This window comes from Aristolochia californica, unplaced genomic scaffold, assembly GCF_029961685.1.
Source record: "Aristolochia californica isolate CCGP_79_NKW_82.1479 unplaced genomic scaffold, dmAriCali1.0.hap1 SCAF_8, whole genome shotgun sequence".
Lineage (NCBI taxonomy): Eukaryota > Viridiplantae > Streptophyta > Magnoliopsida > Piperales > Aristolochiaceae > Aristolochia > Aristolochia californica.
Window position 1 is genome coordinate 2,126,562 of NW_027182279.1, and position 23,955 is coordinate 2,150,516.

At 38.4% G+C, this 23,955-nt stretch overlaps 2 protein-coding genes across 2 annotated transcripts; one reads left to right on the forward strand and one right to left on the reverse strand.

The window, feature by feature from the left end:
• The first annotated feature begins 2,251 nt into the window (after positions 1 to 2,251).
• On the forward strand, positions 2,252 to 11,233 carry LOC137938171 (uncharacterized). The gene is made up of 13 exons (XM_068783158.1): positions 2,252 to 3,179; positions 7,259 to 7,340; positions 7,426 to 7,482; positions 7,966 to 8,021; positions 8,399 to 8,606; positions 8,811 to 8,897; positions 8,977 to 9,051; positions 9,136 to 9,219; positions 9,371 to 9,435; positions 10,029 to 10,272; positions 10,370 to 10,458; positions 10,564 to 10,678; positions 10,765 to 11,233. The coding sequence occupies exons 1-13, from the start codon at positions 2,521 to 2,523 to the stop codon at positions 10,804 to 10,806; spliced, it is 1,863 nt and encodes a 620-aa protein (XP_068639259.1). The 5' UTR covers positions 2,252 to 2,520; the 3' UTR covers positions 10,807 to 11,233.
• A 409-nt stretch (positions 11,234 to 11,642) lies between these two features.
• On the reverse strand, positions 11,643 to 22,521 carry LOC137938812 (synaptotagmin-1-like). The gene is made up of 12 exons (XM_068783857.1): positions 21,834 to 22,521; positions 15,125 to 15,223; positions 14,977 to 15,027; positions 14,739 to 14,862; positions 14,518 to 14,636; positions 14,231 to 14,332; positions 14,061 to 14,135; positions 13,248 to 13,324; positions 12,910 to 13,156; positions 12,348 to 12,701; positions 12,133 to 12,261; positions 11,643 to 11,974 (listed from the first exon to the last, which is right to left on the reverse strand). Exons 1-12 carry the CDS (start codon positions 21,942 to 21,944, stop codon positions 11,849 to 11,851), a joined length of 1,614 nt encoding a protein of 537 aa, XP_068639958.1. The 5' UTR covers positions 21,945 to 22,521; the 3' UTR covers positions 11,643 to 11,848.
• Positions 22,522 to 23,955: the final 1,434 nt, after the last annotated feature.

Sequence of the window (23,955 nt, forward strand, 5' to 3'; positions counted from 1 at the left end):
ACGTATGATTAGAATAAATTATTTAAAATAAATAAAAAAATTAAAAATATCATAAGTTAATATTATAACTAAATAAATTATTCTATAATAACATAATATATAGTTTAACATTAAAACTCACTATTTTAATAAAAATAAATAAATAAATATATTAATTTATCAATAACATAATATATATATTAAATATTATTAATTAATAATATATTAGAAAAAACTAATGGTTTAATTAATTGGATAATTAAACCAATTATGACGATGTTTAATTTTTCCTAACTTAGGAAAAATTAAACATCATCTTCGTCTTCCTCTGCGGCGGGCTTGGCAACGGCGACGGAGGCGACACTCCGATGGTGCGCCGAGAGGGAGAAAATAGGGCGGCTGAGAGAGAAGAGAAGCCAGGAGGCCGAGGGGCTCTGGCCTCCCGTGCTCTATGACGAAGGTCGAGAGAGGGAGGAAGGAAGGCCGACGGGGGGGGGGGGAGGCGGAAAGAGAGGGAGGCCGAGGGGCTCTGGGCTCCCGTGCTCTGCGACGGAGGTCGAGAGAGGGAGTAAGGAAGGCCGACGGGGGGGGGGGGGGGGGGGGGGGGGGGCGGAAAGAGAGGGAGGTCGAGGGGCTCTGCGACAGCCTCCCTCCCGTGCTCTGCGACGGAGGTGGGCAGAGGGAGGACGACCGACGGGGGTGGGGGCAGAGGGAGAAAAAAAATACTTTGCTGAACGATCGCGGAGGGGGAGAGGGAGGGGGCAGAGAGGGCGAGGGGCTCTGCGATAGGACGGCCGACGGGGGTGGGGGCAGAGGGAGAAAAAAATATTATTTTGCTGAACGATCGGGGAGGGAGCACCCATCGTCCGGAGAACGAAACGGTGTTAACTCATTTCAATTCAAGTCATTCTGGAGTAACGTCATAAGTGTGGACTAACGTGGGATGAACTAAATAATGCGGGGTAAATTCATTGTGGACTAACCCCCGTTTAACACGGCCCAAATCATTTGAAGAAAATCTGCAAAGAGCATTCGGAAATTACAATTTGATATTGCGAAAATTTAATTGATATCTGAACTATTTACTTACACCATGGACCCTCGAAGCCAAAGAAATGACTGCTCGTCTACTATTCTTCAATATCATCATCACTATCTACCAGATATTATCCTCACTTTTGTCCTGCTTGTGATTTTTAGAGTAACTGGTGCCAGTCCTACCATAACCAGTGAGCAATGTAACCGTTGGTAATTGGGTGGACTGAACAAGAAGTTGAAAGCATTTCTTGAGCCTCCCATAATTCCTCTATTAGTGAAGGGAATGTCATTAATTAAGATAGCAGAGGAAGAAGAAGGAAAAGAAGAAAGAAAACTATGTTTATAAATGTAATGCCCTAGTATATGCAATAATAGTTGGACTAAGAGTCTTATAATAGATTTGAGTGAATTATCATAATTGATTCTATTTAGTTATAAGAGTGAGGGACCATGGATTCCTTTTACAAATTTTTAAAAAAATAATAAAATGAATTTTAAGATTTGGACTCTTGACATATAGGTTTAAGCAAATGCTTACAAGTGAAATTTTCAATGTTTCTTGAAAAAAATTCAATAACAAGGCCTTATAATTGTAAAAAGTAATTTGTTTGAGCAAAAATTGTATTACCACAAAAATTTCCTAGTAATAATTTTCAGATAGAAAAATGTTTCCAACAAATATGAAACACTAAAAGTCCTTGGAGGCATATTTTTACTAGAAATATTTTTCCAAAGTTTCTTGAAAAATGCACTAACAAGAACTTGTAGTTGTAAAAAGTAATTTGTTTCAGCAAAAATGCCCTTACCACAACATTTTCATGGTAAAAAATTTCAACCAAAGAAATGTTTCTAAGAAACATGAAACACAGGAAATTTTGTGCCTCATCTATATTGAAGTGTAAGGACCTTGTTATTGTGAGTAGAACAACTACATTATAAACTTTAGGAATGTTGTGCCTCATCTATAGTGAGAGGTAAAGATCTTGTTGAACAATCGACAATGCTATGTGTGTGTAAATGAATACAAGTCCATGAGAAAAATGTTAACTAGGAATAAGGAATAGAAAATTGACACGAGTTGTAAACATGGGTATAATAAGGACCCAATTAGAGGGCAACCTCAAATTAGTGATGAGTGTGTGCATACCCAACTTTTTTCAGGGGAATAAGAGAGTTGGGTATAACTTGTTTCTCATAAGGGTAAGTGTTGAGACCCCAATGGTTCGCCCTCGCACCACGGCGCAGAGCCATAGCTTGCTCTCGTCTCACGTCTCTCGTCTCATGTCTCCTACCAAGAAAAACGCCATTCGATAGTTTGACGGTTTACGCCTCCTACCCACCTCTTTATTTTGTTTTATTTTTCTACTCGAACTAGGGTTTTGGGTGTTTGCGGCTTCTCACAGCGCGAACGCAGTTTTATCCCGTCTGTGTTCTTTGAATCAGTTCCTTCCGTCATAATTTGTTGGTTTCCAAGAGCCGTGGGATCTCTGTCGAATCCCGTTAATGGATTTCGACGAGTACGATTACTTGGAGAAGACTGTGGAAAATCCTGATTTGCCGAAAGGGAAGGAAGCTGCAAACGGCGATGCGTTGAAGGCGGATAAGGACAGGAGCAGGAGCTCCAAGCAGGGGGGCAACCGTGATCTGGACAGGGACGGTCGGTCGAAGCGGTCCAGAGGGGAGAATGATGCGGCTGACAATGAGCGGGCACACAGGAGGAACTCGTCGCAGCGTCGATCGTCGCCGGAGCAGTCGTTGAGGGACGACAGGGATCGGCATAGGGGCGGCGGGGAGCGGAGGGAGAGGGATAAGGAAAGAGAGAGGGAGAGGGATAAGGAAAGAGAGAGGGAGAGGGAGAAGGAGAAGGAAAGAGCTGAAAGAAATGGGAAGGACAGAGAAAGGGAGAGAGATAGGGAGAGGGATAAAGGGCGGGAAAGCGAGAGAGACAAGGAGAAAAATAGAGCGAGGGAACGTGAACGCGAAAGTAAGGAGAAGGAACGGGAACGGGAACAGGAACGGGAACGGCGAGGACGGAGCATGAGCCGTTCTGAGAGACAGCGCGAGGAGCTCGAGAAGGATGGGGAGCGTACCAGAGATAAGGAATTGAAGGAAAACGAAAAGGAGAAGGAGTTTAAGGACCGTGATCGAGAACGAGATGTCAGGTAATTTTATTTCTATGCGAGCTAAATGGATAACTCCGGTTGAACACATTTGTGAAGTTATTACCCGTCTTCTTCGAACAAGGAAACAAAGTGAATCCCATCTCCTTATCGTTGAATAACCCTTACAAGGACATTTAATTGTTGCGTATTGCTCAGTAAACCTAAAAAGTACTCTTCTCGATTGCCTAGTGAGTTTACGGATACCTGGAGGTCACTGTGAGGGAGCGGATAATTTGAAAACCGGAAACGGCTGGATCTTTTATCTATAGAAGCGATTCGTTGTTGAAATGTCTAAGGATGTGGTATCTGATGCATCCCATGTTTGATGAAACCAACAACACAATCCCCTCTCCCAAAGATAACACTCGCACATCCTTGTACCCATGGACGACTTTACACTCTAGGTAAGATAGGACTTGACCAAAGAAAAATCCATCGAACCTCATTATATTCATGTTTCTGTGTCTCATTTTGGAATTTTATTTTTTTTACTTCATTTAGGTAAACCTGGGGCTGCATGTGAAAAGAGATTTCATGTAGCATCGGCCCATCCTTTAGCAAGTAGTAGTCATCGGTTATAGATTAAGTTGTAGGTTTAGTTTCTGTTGAGAATAGGGAAGTGCTGGTGGCAGATCCATATGTTAGGTCCTTCGGATTTCTGGATTTCAGCAAGAAATTGGGTGGAATCTGAAGCTTTATATGTTGAGAAATTTTAATCAGGGTAGGGATCTTTTAGTAGTAGGCCTATTTGCAGTGGTCTGATCTCCTTGGTAGCTGTCTTAGAGTGTTTGAAATTTCATTACATAACAGAAGTGCAGACCTTGTGTAATGCAAATAACTGACCTTTCATATGCCTGGCAACCAGCACATACTTTTACTTCTTGAACCAGTGTTATTCTGCATCTTTGCTGATGATCTAGGACTAGACTACATTCCTCCTGTTGGGTTGTGACCAAATACAGTTGCATATCATGTTGTTGTGTTTCTGGTCATCATGTCTTAGATACCTTTGCATTTTCTTGTGGAGTCTTTTTTGCTGCAACTCGGAAACTAGAAACTGCGGTTGTTTCAAAGAGCTACAGAAACCTACTTGCTATTGTTATTATAGTTGTCACATTACGAAACAAATTCATATGCAGAACCAGAAAAACTTAGATTATTTGATTGGAAAATAATTTTTTTGCAGAAAGAGGTGTTTGAAGTTAGAAAAAAAAACTTTTTGTTCTTAGGGGCCAACTCCAAATATTTTTTACACTTTTTTGCCTGTTATGTGGAGTCATTTGCTGGATTTTAACTGTGCCTTAGGATTTATTATAGTAGTAATCTAAAGTTTTTTAAAATATTAGTTTTATGCCGACTGGTTAGCTATTTCAAATATTTAGTATTTGATCCTACTCATCAAATTTTTTTTTGAACAGTTAATCCCTAATATAATTAAATAACATCAGTTGCTATAGCAAAATTGTTTTTTACTAGTTCCATCTTTTTAAAAGGATTTCTACAGAGCTTCTATAGGATTGGGTACATTGATTTGAACAAGTCTCATGAATAGTACATACTGAACAGAATTCTATGCTACTAGAGCATGTCTGAAGTGGTCATCAGCTGAAGTGCTAATGGAGCTGAACCACATTGGTTTTTTCTGCATTAATATGACGATATTGAAGACAAAAACTGGTTCTTATCACTCACTTGGACTTGCATCCACATGAGGCTTCATGATTGCTGATTCTTTTACTATTAAGAATCAAATTTAAATAGTATACGTTTCAGCTCAAAAAAAATTTAAATAGTATAGTTGTAAATTTAGTGGCACCCTTCAGTTTTTATTTTTGATAACGAGTCTTAGTGAGCACCTCTATGTTATTAGAGCATGTCTGTGTCAAAGTCCTAGGCAAGAGTACTTCTCAGGAGGTCACCCATCCTAGAATTACTCTAGCCCAGGCTCGCTTAACTACGAAGTTCTGAGTTAGATACCTAGCCAATACAACCCGAAAAGACTAGCCGTTTAAGGTGTGGAAAGCCAAATATCTAACTCAAACCACAAACTCTAACAAGAGTGGACGGAACCACTCTGACACCCACCCCGCCCATTCTGGAGCCGCTTCTCACGGGATACGAACGCGGGCCATGGCGTGCCTAGCTCTGATACCATGTCAAAGTCCTAGGCAAGAGTACTTCCCAGGAGGTCACCCATCCTAGAATTACTCTAGCCCAGGCTCGCTTAACTACGAAGTTCTGAGTTAGATACCTAGCCAATACAACCCGAAAAGACTAGCCGTTTAAGGTGTGGAAAGCCAAGTATCTAACTCAAACCACAAACTCTAACAAGAGTGGACGGAACCACTCTGACAGTCTGAAGTGGTCATCAGCTGAAGTGCTAATGGAGCTGAACCACATTGGTTTTTTCTGCATTAATATGACGATATTGAAGACATAAACTGGTACTTATCACTCACTTGGACTTGCATCCACATGAGGCTTCATGATTGCTGATTCTTTTACTATGAAGAATCAAATTTAAACAGTATACGTTTCAGCTCAAAAAAAATTTAAATAGTATAGTTGTAAATTTAGTGGCACCCTTCAGTTTTTATTTTTGATAACGAGTCTTAGTGAGCACCTCATTCTTGTTTTATTATTAAAAAGAAATACTTCTCTTTGGTTTTCGTTTTATTGTCTTTCTATGTTCATGTGAAAAGATAAGGTTCAAATAGAACAATGCAGGGGAGCTGCCTAGTCTATTGTGTTGCAGTTTTTTTATTTTTTGACTCTTGACTTGCATGTGGTTTATTTAATTCTTTCACATGATGGGTTTTTGGGTTTGTCTTATCACTTCTGATAAGCTTAAACGTTACTAGTTCTACTACTATTAATTTAGAATAATTAATATTAAACAGATTCTGATAACTCGCAGATATGGTAGAGCAGTCTTCGAATGATCTTCTGGCAATGAGCCAGACCAGGAACTGGAGGTTAGATTCTTTAAAAAAGTTCATCCTTCCTAGATCGTCTAAGGATGGAGCCTTGACCCACCTGTTGCTGATGAACAAGTGGTTTCAAAGAGAAGGGTTGTCATGTTGTGTGATTTTGGTGTTATCCTGCACCGGGAGCAATGTGGCTTAATTGTAATTTATTCTGCTGCAGACGTGCTGGTGGGGAGTGTCATGGGCATTGCTTCACAGGATCACTTCATCTTCTGATGCTTGTGAGGACAAATGGTTGTTCCTTTGAAAGCCAGAAAGCCATGATTGTTTTGCAGGATTTACTTTTATGGCTTCAGCTGGTGATTATTTTTTGAAAAGAGTATGTCATAATTTGTACTAGTTGGACACTACGCCTAAGGTCCTTCTGAGGTCAAATCTTGCAACTTAGGTTCTTTCCAGTGACCAAGTGCAGTCATGGTTTCGATTTTACAAAATTACCAGCCTTGATGGTTTTGCCACCACAAACCTTTAGAAGCCTGGTTCCCTATCCAATGTTTTTGGTATGGTGTGTGATGAAGCTCCTTTTCCTTGTTAGTATTTGTCTGATGGAGCTTTTTCCTTGTTTAACGTTTACTTATCCTTTTTCTCTTCATTATCCTGATAAACACCTCAAAGCAGCAAATCTTTTGGGTCTACTGCAGTTCTATTTGTTGTTGCTTTGACTCAACAAAAGAGAGAGCATTGGCTGGTCACTGTTTTTAGGGACTTCTTTATGTTGCAAGGGTCCTCAGTATTCTATTTGATTGACCAATTATATTAGTTTTATCAAAGATATGCATGATATATGGCAGTTCTTAATTATTCTGGACGTTTATATACAAAATGAGTAGTCAGTTTGTTTCTTTTTACTACCTGAATTTGTATACATGTGGTGCATATCAAACTATTATTTGTTTATGGATCTGATCTTTCACATTCATGAGAAGAAATTTATGGTTTTTGTATTTTCTGATATTATCTTTTGATGTGCCTCAACTTTATTCGTGGTTTGGTTATATGATATTTCTTTATTATGTTGTATGATATGGAGTTCCTTTTCTTCCTCAATCTGTTCTTTTCTGGTGTGAGCTTTAAAGTTTATCTGTTTTGCAGACGTTATAGAGAGAAGAAAGAAGAAGTTGCTGAGCCAGAGGCTGACCCAGAACGGGATCAAAGGACTGTATTTGCATATCAGGTATAATGTCCTGAATAATTTTCCTTGAGCATCTGATTTGGGTTATGTTCTTTGACATAGTGGTCATTTTTCCCAATTTTGGCAGATCTGTTTGAAGGCAGATGAAAGAGACGTATATGAATTCTTTTCAAGGGCTGGCAAGGTCAGTGTGATTGTTATTTTTGTTAATAATTTTTTTTTAATTTTTTCAATTAGTTGGACTTAAGGTTGTTTCTATTTTTTACTCATATTATATTTAAAATGAGAGAAATACGGAGGCAAATAGTGAAAGAATCTTAAGAGTAATTTGAATTAGGAGTTTTCTGTTTCTTTTTCATGGGAACTCTTATCTTGTTGGTAAATGTGTAGTTGAGTGCCTTCAATGGAGTGATGATGTTTGTCTGCCCTTTCCGGTTCTCACTTTTCTTCTTCTTTTGTTCTTTCCACGTCTTTTGTCCTATTGTCTTGATGAGTTTAATGTGCACTCAAAACGTGACAGGCAATTATATACCGCCTCTCATGGTGCAATAGTTAAACTATAACGTATCTTTGTCGCGGAACACCGTTTGTAAGTTGAAGCTTTTAAAATGTTCTTACTTCACTTACATTTGTTTCTGCTTCATTGTCTTATGTTCTCTGTCTTTAGGTACGGGATGTGCGCCTCATAATGGATCGCAACTCTAGACGCTCCAAGGGTGTGGGGTATACTTCTTTCTGAGTTCAACTTTGTTTGCTCCAGCTTTTACACTAGCCATACTAATTTTTAGTGTTATTCATGTGGCTTAATAATCTGTTGGGGATCCCATTAAGTCCATGAAAATCTTACCCTTTCTTCACCTTGAAGCCCAGTTAGATTGGACATATAGTACTACTGATGTTGTCTAATGGATATACGTACTACTGTATGTAATTTTGGTTAGCCATGAAACTTGTCTCTATTGACAATGCTCTTAATTTGTCCGATATATATATATTACCGTGTAGTTGGCGTAGATAAAGGGCTCCGATTTACAATTTTTTTGTGAAATGTCTTAGTTCATTTGTCTGTTGTCTTAGTTAATTATTGGCTTTATCTGCAGATATATTGAGTTTTATGATGTCATGTCGGTTCCAATGGCAATAGCTCTATCTGGTCAGTTGCTTCTTGGTCAACCAGTGATGGTGAAACCATCAGAGGCTGAAAAGAATCTTGTTCAGTCAACTACTACTGCAGCTGGTGCAGCAGGGGCTAGAAGATTATATGTTGGAAATCTGCATTTCAACATCACAGAAGAGCAGCTTCGACAGGTAAAATATATTGTTGAAATTTTGGTTGCAGTGTGGTAACGTTTGTAGCCCTGTACTTTTTCCTCTCGTTTTGTTCTGGAGGTTACTTCTCATCTCCAGTTTTACTTTGAATATGAGCTGATGCTTCTATTTCCCCATTAAAATTAAGATTTTTCTTCTTCTTATATTGATTCCCTTAATTGGTTTTTGAAAATCCTTTTGCAGGTTTTTGAACCATTCGGTTCAGTGGAGCTGGTTCAGTTACCTCTTGACCCAGAAACAGGGCAGTGCAAGGGCTTTGGCTTTGTCCAAGTGAGTGTGTCGATAGTAGTTGCTTCTTGCAAACTTATGTGTACTAGACTCACAGTAAAGATTTTGCTGCTTCATGCAGTTTGCACGTCTTGAAGATTCCAAAGCCGCACAAAGTTTGAATGGACAACTTGATATTGCTGGCAGGATAATTAAGGTACACATTTGAGCTTAATTATATTAATGGCCATTGTTCACCATTGTTCTTGTTGTCTTGAACCGTTTTATATCTTAATTGTAGGTTTCAGCAGTTACTGATCAAGTTGGAATGCAAGATGTTGGGGCAAATGCCGCTGACTTTGATGATGATGATGGTGGAGGCTTGGTTAGTATCGGTTCTTCCTGTTCCTCTAGCTGCTATCTGTTATCTGATGCTTGTAGACAAAGCTTTGAAGGCTGGCTAAGATTTTGCATTCATTTGCATTTGAAATTTATTGCTTGTTGTCTTCAACATGCTTTTGTTTCTTTATTTGCAGTCACTTAATGCTCGTTCTAGAGCCATCTTGATGCAGAAATTGGACCGCAGTGGGACTGCTACAAGGTATTTTTCTTTCCTTCTCAAATGATGCTACAAGCTAGGTATTAGCTTGCAATTGCTTTTGTTGATCTATTGGTGAAATTCCAAAAAAAAAAAATGCTAAAGTTTACATGCAATGTTCTGCTAGGCAAAGAGAGAGCTAATGTGTCTAATGTGGCACACCATGCTTTCAGCCTTGCATTTTGATACCTTCTTCTGTTGCTTCAACTCTTCTGGTCCATTGGAAAATTTTGTGGTTAATGCTACTAGTCTCTCCCTTCTGTGTTTTGAGCTCAAGCATGCAATACCCACCCAGGAAATGAGTCAGAAAGTGTTACAGTGTGGTTCACCCCTCTCTTAGCCTTGATAGCTGTTATTGTGAGTATTGATGGTTCATTGGGAACCCTGTGATTGACAACATCCGCCTCTCTTTCCCTTGCATGTTTGGAGATCAAAAGTAACCAACAAGGCAGGAGCAGAGTTAAAAAGTGTTAACAATGTGGCCATACCCTCTATCAGCCTTTAATCAATTTTTAGCATGTTTCTTCCTTACGTTGTGGCCAGACCACCCTCTATAAGCCTTTCATCAAATTTTAACATGTTTTTGTTGTTTCCAGCTTTGCTGGTTCATTGGGAAATCCTGTGGTTAATGGTACTAGCCTCCCTCCCGTGGCCCCTGTTCTTGGTGTGTCCCCTGCCATTGCTTCCCTAGCACCATCCCTTGGACAGGCATCTGTACCTCAATTTGGAGTACCTGGCTCAGCCCTCTCTGTTGGTTCTTTGGTGGCTCCCTCAGTCAGTGCTGTTGTGGTTCCAACAGAATGTCTTCTGCTGACAAATATGTTTGACCCAAAGATAGAGGTTTGTTGCATTCAACTACTCTGCTTAAATAGCTCTTTGGTTGTTTTTTTTTTTTTTTTTTTTGGGTCATTTCTGACTTGAGAGTGTCATGTTCCAGACGGAAGCAGATTTTGATATGGAGATCAAGGAAGATGTTCTTGAAGAATGTTCAAAATTTGGTATGGTGCATCACATCCACGTAGACAAGTAAGTTTTGCACTGTTTGAAAATTAATTTAACAGCTCAAATGTTTTGCAGATAACTTCTCTGGATCCCTTTATTTAAGATCTAATATTTTACCTTCTCCATCAGGAACAGTGATGGCCATGTATATTTACGTTTTGATGCTGCAACATCTGCCCTTAGTGCACAACGTGCGCTCCATGGGAGATGGTTTGCAGGAAAGCAAATATCGGCAACATTTATGGTATAGTGTTACTATTTTGGTTTTCACACTATTTAATTATTCTGGTTCGTAAATTCTGACATATATTCATTTTTAATCAACCTCAGCTTCCAGCAAATTATGAGGCAAAGTTCCCTGATAGCAAATAAAAGGGCTACCTGTAAAACCATCAGATGGAGGAAACCGTTTTGACTCTTCTGTTGAATACACCAAACTTGTTCATCTTTACTGCATGGCATTAAATTACCTTAGGGAGCAGTGCTAGTTCCATCTTTTCTTCAGCCAGTCCTACCAACTTGCATGAGCTGCCGAATGTTTGCATGGATTCTTGGCTTCGTAAAGGGAAAAAGATTGTGACTCAGATGGTGTAGTGTCTTTTAGTACTTATTTCTGCTTTTCAACCAACAACTTTTGTAAAATTTCAATTTCCGCCGAATTGTCAAGTCTTGTGGAAAACCAGCATTTGGGATCTCTATTACTAAAATTTTAAGTGGCTGATATTAGGAGAGTAGAAGCAATTGTTCCTTTTGTATTGATCCAGATAAGTAATTCTGAACGCTGAGAACTTTTGCTCCATTTGGCAATCATGTTGAAGCAGACAAACTTCATTGGTTCTATGAAAATAAGCTGCATTAAGAAAAAAATTCGTATCCTTTGAAACCTAGCAGCGAGTGCTGAACCAGGGTGAAAACCAATTTGATGAGAAAGATGAGAGAGGATCTTCGTTTTGTCTGAAGTTGTGCTCATCGCATGAGGTTTTAAATCATGATAATCAATACCATCAAACAGGCTTTGTAACTCGGTCCAGCCGCAGCCACTGTTCGATTGTAAAATTTCACCTATGCAACAAAATCAAAATCATGCTTTTAACAAACTGTTTTCTTCAGTTGGGTGATGGTAGAATGCCTAAATCATCTTAGTTTCTCCAGTTTTTGCGACTTGCCACCAAAGGCAGGTAGACTGAAATCAAAACCTTCTATCTATATACAAGAAAATTTCCTTTATTATACCATGCACAAACAACAAGAAACGATTCAAGTTGAGACCTGCACAACCAACAGTATTTGTGTATTTTCCTATGTGATCAGCCAGCCACTTAAGAGTTCATGGTGGTAATAAATTGCAACAATTGACTGGCCTCGCGAGTCAATAATATGGTTTTATCGGCTAGGCAAGTGAGACAATGCACTCCTACGTTCTCCACTGCAACTCAATCTGAATCTTTCCATTCTTCGAGTCAATAAGATGGTATTTCTCATTGATCCTCCTATTGCTGACAACATCGGCAAGACTAATGTCAATGTAACCAAGTGTTTCCTGATTCATAGGAGAACTCATGATGTAAGATTTCATTTTAAATCAAACGACAGTAGTCAGAAACACTAACAGATGGTTAGAGAATTTTCGAACAAAGGGAAACAAAGAAAAATATTGCCCCATCGAGCGGAAGATAATCGGAGGAGCCGCGATGGTACCTTTGAATGGATACCGATACTCGGAGGTCGACTGACGACTTCAACATGCAATTTATCATTAATTGGTGGCTCCTCCAGCATGAACGAAAATTCCTCTTCCCACCTAGGATCTCGGTTTTTCTTTATGTGCTGAAAAACCGACCAAACTGAAATTAGGCTATGAAAGTATCCTCAACATCATACAAAGCAGCTAGTTAACATAAAAAGCATCATACCTTCGTTTTTTTTTCCTCTCCTCTGTAAAGAATACGTACGTAAGGGTTTGTGTGGTGCTTTCCTTCAACATCTAGAGCTTCGTGAACTATAACAACAAGCATTCCACCACCTGAAGGAGTACCATCGGGGGCCTTCTCCACAGCATTTGCATCTTCAGTATAATCTTTTGCTAATTCCTCCTCTTTGAATGGTTTGTATGTGAGTTCCAGAACAAGCTGCCCACGTGATTTTTCATTCTGAGCATCGTTAGGATCCATACTTTTGAGCAGGTCAAGTGTCAAAGTTTTTGTCTCCTCAGGTGTAAGTTCTTTCAAAGGAATTACGTTCATACCCATCTTGTCATGTCTGCCAACCTGAGAAAAAATGGAGTCAGTTTAAAACACCACTTTAAGAAGCATCTAGTACTGCAAAGGTGATCTATACATGGCAAATTGATGCCACAAGGCTAGTATACAGGTCAGGTTGCCATTACAGTTTGATATGTTCATCATAGAGGCCCCACCATATAAGCTGAAACCACAGGTTACTAATAAAGAAAGGAAAAACAAGACATGCACATACCTGTTCCCAATCGTAGACACTAAACTCCAACGCCTGAGATTCTGGGTCTTTAACAACCTTATTAAATTCCTCGTTCCATTCTGGATTTAGATTATTGTGCTTCACTGTTGTCTTCTTTGATGGGAGCTTGTCTTCTGTAAGCCTTAGCTTAACATATGGATCTGATTTTCCCATTAGGTCTTTCTTCTTAAGCTTGAAAGCTCTTACAACCTTAACATGGAGAATTCCAACTGGTCTCCTTGCAGCTCTGCAAGATTATGAAGAAAAGACTACATAATAACAGACAGTTTTCAAAACAATAAACAAATCAAATTTCGAAATGACAAAAGAAAACTCACTTCGCTGGGTCCATGATTGGTACTTCTAGAGCTTTAGGCCATAAGTACATGTTTCCAACCTGATCCTTGATTATCTCCTGGACACACACAAGGAGTGTAAGGAACCCAAAGAGAAAAACATGATATGAATTAGAGAAAATTATATGGGAAAAGTTATAACTGATACAAGAGAAATGATGACACAAAGCTACTCAGTGGTTGTGTTTCCACAAGTTCAGTTGGTAATAACCTGTCAAAGAATGTGTAGTACAACTGATACAAGAGAAACGATGAAACAGAGGTAGTTGGAGGGTTGTGTTTCCTCAAGTTCAGCTGGTAATGACCAGTAAAAGAATGTGGTGATAATAAAGGTTCTTCTTCAAATAAAAAGAAAGTCTAGAATGTATGACCATGCTCAATGTGCAAGGGAAACGCAGGCCCAACACTTTGAAATACCAACAGTGGATGAACCATGATCTAATGATCTCACCAAAGGGCTGATACTAGCTTTCCAATTAATAAATCTAGCCGTCTACTTCCGTCTCATTGGCAAATTACTGCAAACATCCCATTCCATTGGAGGGATCCCAGAATGCTTCAAACAAACGTTGGAAATCAGATGGTGCAGGGAGGCAGGCCTCTCACAATGTGTCATACATCCAGGACCATATCTTACCATCCAATAGTTATAATTATTTTATACATTAAAATAACATAATAGTTGTATAGGTGACTCACTATCATCCAAAAAGTTTGTAAGTAAATTAATCAAACATGACCAGATCAAGAAGTTTAAGCAGTCAATCTAATTAAACAAAAAGGAAAGTAACATGCCTGCACCATGCTGTACAAACCAGGGATTGACATAACATCTGCTCCCAGGAGTTTTAGACCAAAGTCCACATGAGGCTGCCAACCAAAAGCCATCACTTTAGAGAGTAAATTAATGCCATAATAGAATAATATAGATAAAAAAATTTATACTACATTTCATTCTCACACACCTTCTCCATAAGAGACACAAAGATTTTGGCAAAGCAAGGAAAGCTTGGGACCAGTGGCTTCAAAGTAATTCGTGGAATAGCAAACACTTGCAAGTCAACCACCTGAATTGCTCAACAAAGAAAATGATTCAAATCCCCAATACAATACAGTAGAATTTTCCTGAAAATTCTGATCAAATAAAGTGAGCTAATTTCACCACCAATATAACAATATACTTCTCATAGCCAATAACATTCTGTCCTCACAGATCATAAAACTGAATGTTATTTAAAATTAAATCAATAACCTGAACAGTTGCTTTTAGCCCAAATGCTTTGATGGCAACAAGGACATTGGGGTTTCCTGCCCATTTTAATGAAGGTTCCATAATCAACTCTTTCTCATCAGTAATATAGACTTTCATCCCTGAAAAGAATAATTTCATTAACAGCATGATAATATGCAATTAAAGATTGCAAAGGTAAGTACATCTTTCCAAAGTATTAAGGTACGAGAAAAACGACTAACCCTGGAATGTTGGTGGAAGAGAGCCTAAGGTAAGGACTTCAAACTCAACAGAGTCAATTTTATACTTGCCAATCTGCTCAGCTATAATGGGCTTTGTTACTTCCTTTGCTGTCCTGCAAATTGCCTAAATAGGAAATAATTCCTACATTAGTGAAAGTGAGAAAGCCTGCATGGAGAACCATGAGAGGTTTGGATTTCCTGAAGACATCTTCAGAAAAGAAAGCTTGAACATCTATACCTTATCCAAGTAAGGCCACATAAGCTCAATGAATTTGTTCAGCCAATCAACCTTCAATTGTAACAAAGAAAGAGCAGATGGTCAACAGACTTATGCTCATGAAAAATGTTCAGATGAAACTTTAACAGCATGGATATTTAGTGCATACTCGATCGAAGTCGGGGTTTTTAATCCATAAAGGTATCTCTGGTAGCATGCGCTGCAAAGTTGCTGTATCTTGCTCGACAAGTGGTCTTATTGAATGATCCTAATCAAGGAAATAAAGCGATGATGTTCAAGTGTATATAAACAATAAGAAAACTTATACATTTGGATCAATTGAGACTGATGCTCAAGTGTATATAAACAATAAAAAAACTTGTACAGTTGGATCAATTGAGAGTGGGAAGAAAAATATGAATAGAAAAGTGATAATAAAAAGCAATTTCCTAAAAAGAGTGACAATCTGCTCATGAACTGTTGTTCTGTCTGAAGAAATGTGATAGTAACATAAAGAGTATCTCTTGGTTGGCTCAGTAAGGTGCAGAGCAGAGACTTTCTTCTACTACCTAAACTAGCATAGCAAATGCAGCTCAAGATTTTAGGCCTCTTCATCATGTTTGTATAGTTCCCCATGTTTCGATAATTGGAGTAATTACCATCGTTTGTTTCTTTCTTTTTCATTGGTATTATTGCTTTACTTTCCAAAAAAAGTCTAACACTATTTCTTGCTGGAGTTTGGAGGTATTATTGTTTTTATATATGTGTACATGTGGTCCTTCTTAGTTGTTTAGTTCAGGTGAAGTGTTAGGATGCTATTGGGTGTCCTTTATTCCAGTTATTTGTTGCTTTAGTAAGTTGTTTATGTAAATTAGTTTTACAGGGGCAATATAATCAATTCATGTGATTTTAACTTAAGTTGCTTAATTAAATGGGGTTAAAGATGAATTTTAGTCTCCTAACCTGGTGCTTGGCACTTGTACCTTTTTTCTCCTTCTCTCTTCATCTATCTCTCTTCTCTTTTCTTTGTTTCTTCTTCATTCTTCTTCTTCAAAACTTCTTTTGTACAGATTTTATCATTGTAACAAAGCAGTAGGTCCAAAGAGAGTTTCAGCCTTTATCTTTCTTCCTGGTAACTACAAACTCTACAGGAAAGGATTCATTAATTTTCTGTTCTGATCGTAAATTTTTCCTTACTTTTGTGTGCCAGAACCTATTGGTTCATGGCTTAATGTGCTGTATAAGCACTTAAGTATGTTCTGTACCCGATTTCTGGGTATATAACTGCCCATTTGGTGGGTTGTCTTATATACGCAGACCTGGGAAGGCTTGGTTGTTGCTGTTTTTTGGTGGTGTTTTAGTAAAGTTATGTGCTGTTTATCTAAATAGTATGCTGAGGGCTATCTTAAGTGCCCATTAACGGTCCAAGTGCTAGTCAATTATTTGTTTGAGCATCAGCTAACATACCTTCTATTATCTACAGCTCCTAGAGAAGTTTTTTATTGTCTGCACAGAATTATAATTATATTCTTTTGCTGTTGGTGTCTGCAATTGGTAAAACAAATTGCATAACGGCAGACCAAGGTGAAACTGTTACCCCCGTTAGAGGTTCCAAAAAATCTGAGAGTAAGGATTCAACTTCAATTCAGATTACTTTGATAAAATTGAATAGTTTTTTTTTTTTTTTTGAGAGGGGTGTGGCGCGATTCGAACTCGCGACCTGACGCAGCTGATGTAAAGAGAATACCACTGGACCAAACAGCCTTAGGTGATAAAATTGAATAGTTGAAACTATATTCTGACCTAATTCAATTCAGATGTGTCTTAGGGCTAAAAGAAAGCTTAAATTTATTAGGGATGAACCTCCAATCCCAATAAATGATGACTGGGAATCAAATAATTATCAAGTGATGACTTGGGTTATCAATAGTGTGGAGCCTAAGATTGGTTCACAGATTACGACATATAGAACAGCCAAAGTAATGTGGAAGACTCTTGAGTCTCTTTGTTCCCTTCAAAGTAATTTATCAAAGATTTATGCATTGTATTCTCGATATTATACTATGATGCATGGGAGTAAAAGTGTCACTGATTATTTTGGTGAGATGCGGGCTGTTCTTCAGGAAATAGCACTTACCATCCCTTTACCACAGATGTAGAAGCTTTAAGGAAAAGAAAATCAGATGCAAGTAGCTCAGTTTTTACATGATTTAGAACCAAAATATGATGCTACCCAAGTACAATTATTAGCAGATGATGATGTGCCCACCGTTTTAGAAAAGGCTTTTTCTAGAGTATTAAGACTTGAAGGTGCATTACTTCTAGTAATAAAGAACCTAAATCAGTTCAGACATCAGCTATGAATTCACCCCTATACAAAATAAACCAGAAAATGTCTGGGATCATGGAGTTAGAAGTGGCAGATGTGGCAAAGGTGGAGATGGAATTGGTCATGGTCGAGGTCAAGGAGAAAGGAAATGCATAAATTATGGCAAAACAAATCTTCAGTTTGACAGGTGTAGGGACAAATTTGGAAAGCCTGCATGGGCTAATGCTAGTGTGATAGATGTTTCTGATAGTAGTGGTAGTAATGGTGAATCTGTTGCATCCATTCGGAACCAAATTCAGCAGTTAGTTTAGAAGTAAGGACACATATCCGCTTCTACCAGTAGTCCACTTTCTGAACCACCTTCAACTGCCAGTGCCACTCTTACAACTTCATTACAACTTCAGGTATGCTTGCCTTACATGTGTCTTCCTATCCTTGTTGGATCATTGACTCAGGTAATTCAACATACATGTCAAGTATGTCATCTCAGTTTTTGTCCTTAACAGCATCTCCTCATAAATCAATTGTGTATGCAGATGGTTCCAAGTTAGTGTTCAAGGGGACGATGTGGTTCAAGCCACATCTAGTTTATCTTTATAATTTGTCTTATATATCCCTAATTTCCCATTAATTTGTTATTTGATATTCAATTGACAAAATCCTTGAATTGTACAGTGACATTTTCATTCACTGGTTGTTTTTTTCAAACCTTGAAGACAAAGAGGACAATTGGTGGGGGACAATAATGTGATAGGTTATACTATTTTGAACACATATGACTATTGGGCTTCATACAAAGGCTTCTCCATACCAATGGCATAGTCGTTAGGACATCCATCTCCAGCTAAGATCCATTCACTTCTTCCTTCATTTTCTTCAAAGTTATCTTTTCACTGCAAGGCTTGTCAGCTTGGGAAGCACTATAGGGCATTGTTTCCTTCTAGTCATCGTTCAAGTAGATCTGTCTTTGAACTATGTTGTGGTCCTAGGCTAAGTACCTATGCCTTCCGCTCCTAACAGGCCGGTCTTTTGGGTAGTATTGGCTAGGTGCACAACATTTGGTATCAGAGCAGGCGCTACGTCGCGAGTTCGATTCCCCTTGGATGTAAGCCATGGTGCACTACGGCCAGATATCCCCTCGTTACGGCGCGGGCGGTAGACACCACCCGGACAATCGTTACTTAGTCTTGAGCCGTCATGGGCGTCGGCTTGTGGCGATGGATGTATTGTTGTGGTCCTGGGCTAAGTACCTATGCCTTCCGCTCCTAACAGGCCGGTCTTTTGGGTAGTATTGGCTAGGTGCACAACAAACTAGTTCATTATGATGAATGGGGCCCATACAAGGCACCTAATATATTTGAGTTTAAGCATTTTTTGTCCTTTATTGATGCTTACAGTTGTGTCACAATAGGCGTATCTCCTCAAGGAGAAATCTGAAATATTTGATGTATTTCTGAAATTTTACTATGAAATAAAGAATTTGTTTGGTACTTCCATCAAAATATTGCATAGTGACAATGAATTACAATTTCTCAATAAAAGATTTTCTAATTTTTGTTTTGTTCAAGGCATACTGCATCAGACATCTTGTCCATATATCTTCCAACAAAATGGGGTTGCTGAATGCAAAAATAGGCAGTTGCTAGATGTTGCTCTGACTCTTATATTTCAAATAAAATTTACTAAACCATAGTAGGGGATGCAATACTTATTGCCTATTACTTGATTAACCGCATGCTCTAATCTTATTTGCATAATAGAGTTCCATTACAGATTGTTCAACCTAAAAGAGCTTTGTTTGACATTTGTCCTAGAGTGTTTGGTTGTACATGCTTTGTTCATGTGGTTAAGTCTTCGATTGACAAACTTGCTCCTTGATTTGTTAAGTGTTTATTTTTGGGTTATCCATGAAAGAAAAAAGGTTACAAGTGTTATGACCCAAAAAAAAAAAAAAAAAATTATATTTTTCAGCTGATGTCACATTCTCTAAGCATGTTTCTTTCTTTATGTTTTCCTTAAGAGTTCATCTTTTTGTCTTCCAGCTCCAGTGATGGATGCTTCTAACTATTTACCACCGCATCCAATAAAGAAAGTTCCTAAAGATTACAAGTAAATCAATGCAAGAAGCATTTTATTACAGATGGTGGTGAAAGGCTCTTGGGGAGTCTTCGTTGCCTTTTAAGGATTCTTCTCATGATGCAACACAGGATAGGCAACCCACGTTTAATCCCACTATATCTCCTTTGACATTAATCATGGATAGCTGCTACAACAGTTACACATTAAAAATGCCTTCTTGTATGGAGATCTTCAGGAGGATGTATGTATGGAATAACCCCCTGGGTATGTTACTCAAGGGGAGATTGTTTAGGTGTTAAAATTAAAAAATGGATTAAAATAGAGCCCTATAGCGTGGTTTGAGAAATTCAGTCAGGTGGTCACCATTCGTTATTTGTTCTCAAACGTTTTACTAGAGTTTTTGTGTTGATTGTTTATGGGGATGACATTATCCTTTCGAGAAGTGATAAAATGGGTATTGAAGCAGTAATGTATTATCTAAAACAAAAATTTCAAACAAAAGACCTTGGCAAATTGATGTATTGTTTGGATATAGAGGTAGCTTGAGGTAAGGATGGAGTGGTGTTATCTCAGCAAAAATACATTATAGATTTGTTGCAAGAGTATGCGCTTTTAAGTGCAAAACTAGTTGATACCCCTATGGATTTTTTTTTTCTTTAATGAAGATGCCCCTGTAGAGGTTAACCCAAACCTCCATGATGATGAGAGTCTAACAATGAAAGATAAGACAAAATACCGGAGATAACCAAAACTTCTTGATGCCACGGTGGGTAGACTTGACATTTCCTTCACAGTTCATGTGGTAAATCAATTTATAGAGAATCCTAAAAAGTCTCATTTCTTAGTTGCACAAAGACTTTTGAAGTATCTGAAAGGAGCTCCAAGTCTGGGACTTTTATATGTCTCATGAGCACATTGACATTAAGGGATACACTGATGCTGATTATGCTCGTTCAAAACTTGATAGGAAGTCTACTTTAGGATATTAAACATTTGTAGGTGGCAAGCTTGTAAGTTGGAGAAGCAAAAATCAAACAATAGTTGCACGATCGAATGGTGAAGTACAGTATAAAGCCATGGCTCATACATTCGCTCAAGTTATGGCTCGTACAATTACTGAACTTTTGTGGGTTAAAGCTATACTTGTGGAGTAGGGAAAGAGATTCAAAGACCCATTGTAATGAGATGTGACAATCAATTTGCTATCTTTGTTGCAAATAATCTGGCATTTCATGAGAGGACAGATTCTATAAAAGTAGATTGTCACTCTATTCGGGATGCTATGATGAATGGAAAAATTGTTACTCCTTACGTAAAGTCAGTTGATCAACTTGGTGATGTCTTTACAAAAACCCCTAGGGAAACGTTCGACATCTAAGATCCAACTTGAGGGAGAGTGTTGGTGTTCAGGGGTATTATTGTCTTTTTATATCATGCAGTTACTCTTACTAGTTTAGTTCTGGTGAAGTGGTAGGATGTTATTGGGTGTCTTTTATTGCAGTTAATTATTGCTTTCATTAGTTTTTTATGTAAAATAGTTCAAGAGGGAAATATGGTCAATTCATGTACTTTCAACTTAAGTTGCTTAAATTGGGATAGGGACTAATTTTTGTCTTCTAATCCGGTGCTAGCTCTTGCACCTTTTTTTTCCTTTTCTCTTCATGTATTTATCTTCTCTTCTCTTCGTTTCTTCTTCAATCTTCTTCTTTATACTTCTTCAATACTTCTTTTTTACAGATTTGATCACTTTCACCACTTCAAAGAAAAGGTGGACTTGAGGTCATCGTTCATAGAGAATAATCAAATTAAAACACACCAAGTCTCAGCAAACCCCAAGAGATATAAAATATTTTTCAATGCTCAGCGTTTTTTTCTTCAGTAAAATTGGAGATTCTGTAAACTTAACCCAGCAACAAATATACAATCTAAAGTTATCGGTGCAGAAATTTGAGAACCTTTAGTTAAAGTAAAAAACTATGAAAGCAAAGGATGGAATCTAAGGAAAAAAGGCGTTTACATACTTCACACTTTTATAACAGTAAAATAGGAAGGACTACGCAATTGTGACTTCGCTGAACCACTATCTGCCATGCAATACTTATCTTCTAAAAGGATTCAGGTACTGGGAGAAAAGCTGAAAGACAAGTTTAAAAACAAGAAAAGGGCCATTCGTAGAGAATCTTCACTCAACTTCTAGTTCGTTTATCTTTAATACGTGTATACCCTATCGACTATAACTTGAAGGTCAGTATCACTAATGACCGAAAGTAAAAGGACTAGACAAAAAGACAATTCAAGGACTCCTTTAGATCCCAAGGACCACCCATGCAACCAAAGAGATAAACCAAGCAGTTTTACAAATGATAGAGCAGCAGCACGGACAATTCATTTTAGAAAGCAGCACAAAGATAAGAATATAGATGATAAATAAATATCTAGAACAAGAACAAGAAGGATAGAGAAAACGGACCTTAACATCAGTCGGTTGAAAGTATATAAAGAGGTAGTACCCAATCACAAGTCCGGCAGAGGTCCCAACTCCAAAGCCGCAAAGACCCAGCAAAAAACTCAAGAAACCCATGCCGATCAGAATCCCAAAGCCACGAAATCTTCACCCTCCACTCTCCTTACAACAAATTTCAAACCACAGGCACCAAACTCCCGTAGAGGACGACCCCTGTCTCCCCAAAATCCAAAAATGCCGGAGTCTCACTGCAAAATTACATGGAAACAAATCGACACCCAGACACGAACCTGCTTCAAATGAAACGAAGGTAACCAACTCCTTACTCCTCTCTCAATCTATTTATCTTCCTCTCTTAAAGCGCATTTATTTTTATGTGTCTGTGACGGGAATTAATTCAGTTCTATAAAACGAGATTGTCGGTAACGCATGCGGATGTGTGGGGTAGAGGAAAGGAATCGCCGACACGGACGACCTCATGAACAGAGTCGAATCTGCCGATACAACCCGGAAAAATTGAAAACAAAAAAACAGGACCCATAAGTAGACAAAGAAAAAAAAAACAGCAAAATCGGGAAGAGGAGAAAAAAATGGAACGGAAAAATAGGCTTCTTCCCTCACTGTTTTCCCTTAGTCTCCAGGTCTCGATCAGACCAAACCCATTGACGATCTCCGCTTCCAGCGTTGGAAACTCCAAAATTTATTACAATTAATTCTCTATTTCATTTAGCTGTATGACACGTGGCTCTCGACTGGCGAGATCCCTGTGATTTAATATTGCTCCACCCTAACGTGAGCCGAGAGCGTTGTCTTGGCTTTACGAAGACGCATGGCCTTGCCTTTGCGTGAGTACCGGTTAATTAATCGTGGCCCAGCGTGAAGAGTTTAGATCTCAACCGTTCCTTTTCGTCAATCCTTCATGGGTCATGATCGTCATAATAAGTTTATTTTTCAGCCAAAATGTAATTTCCATTAATGGATTCCATTTGTTCCTAAACTGTGGGCTGGACCTGAAATGTAAATTGGGTTTGGATTAAAGCCCAATAACTGTCAATTCTGACTCAAACAAGTCAAAGAAAATCTCAGACTCCTTTGAACCATGGAAATTGAAAAAAAAAAAAGCTTATGAAAGAAAAAGAAGCACTCAAGGTGACTGATTGGAGAGGGTAAAGGGAAAGCAACTAAACTCCCTTTATATGAAGCAGTCTGAAGAGTGAGGGCGAAGGCAGGCCCCCTCCCTGTGAATGAATCCAATTCTCAATAATGTAGGACCCTTCAAGGATCATTCTGAACCACTTAAACATTTCTTCCACTACATTTCAACATCTCTCTATGATTTAAAACAAAAAAAAAAACCCAATGAACAAGCTGTAGTAGGGCATGCCTTCACATGCTAGATGACCAAAAATGGCCAAAGATGTTAAGCTTGTGGGATGAGTTATCTTCTTAGAACCATTTGAGGTTTAGACAAAAAGTAGATTCATCTATAGCCACAAAACTCAACACCCATTAAAGCGACCTTGGCATTAGTCGTTATAAGGAGATTGTTGATCTGAACCACATCTTTGATGTTTTCTGCTTGAGAAAGCAATGAACCTTTTTTACCGAGGCTCATAGAAGATATTCCCCATTCATCATAAAAAGAAGGTAAGAAGACTTATCCAGCCTTAGAACTTCATTCATACTCTAGTTTAGATGCCTATGATGTCATTGTTTCATCATCGTTTTGCAACTCGGTGAGTTGAACGTGACTCGACTAAGGAGAGCGAATTACATCTAAGGGTCAGACTTTCTCTTGTAGTTTTTCCGAGTTAAGCCTAGCTTCCCCTAATACTTCATAGAACCATCTTGACTCTTGGGTCCTAAATATGGGTAGTAGAACCCTAGAACCTTGTGTCTAAATAATAGAAAAAAGAAAGAAAAACCAAGGAGAGGAACCTTGATAAGTCGAGGAAACGACATAAACTATTTCATATACCGTTTATTTATAACGTATTCAATATACGGTATACTAGTACGTAATACGCTTTTCGATAACCTTTTATTAAATGAATATGCCAATTAGGTAATCGTTCGATCGGATCGGATGCAAAATAATTACCTGAATACCTAAATCAATAAGAATTTT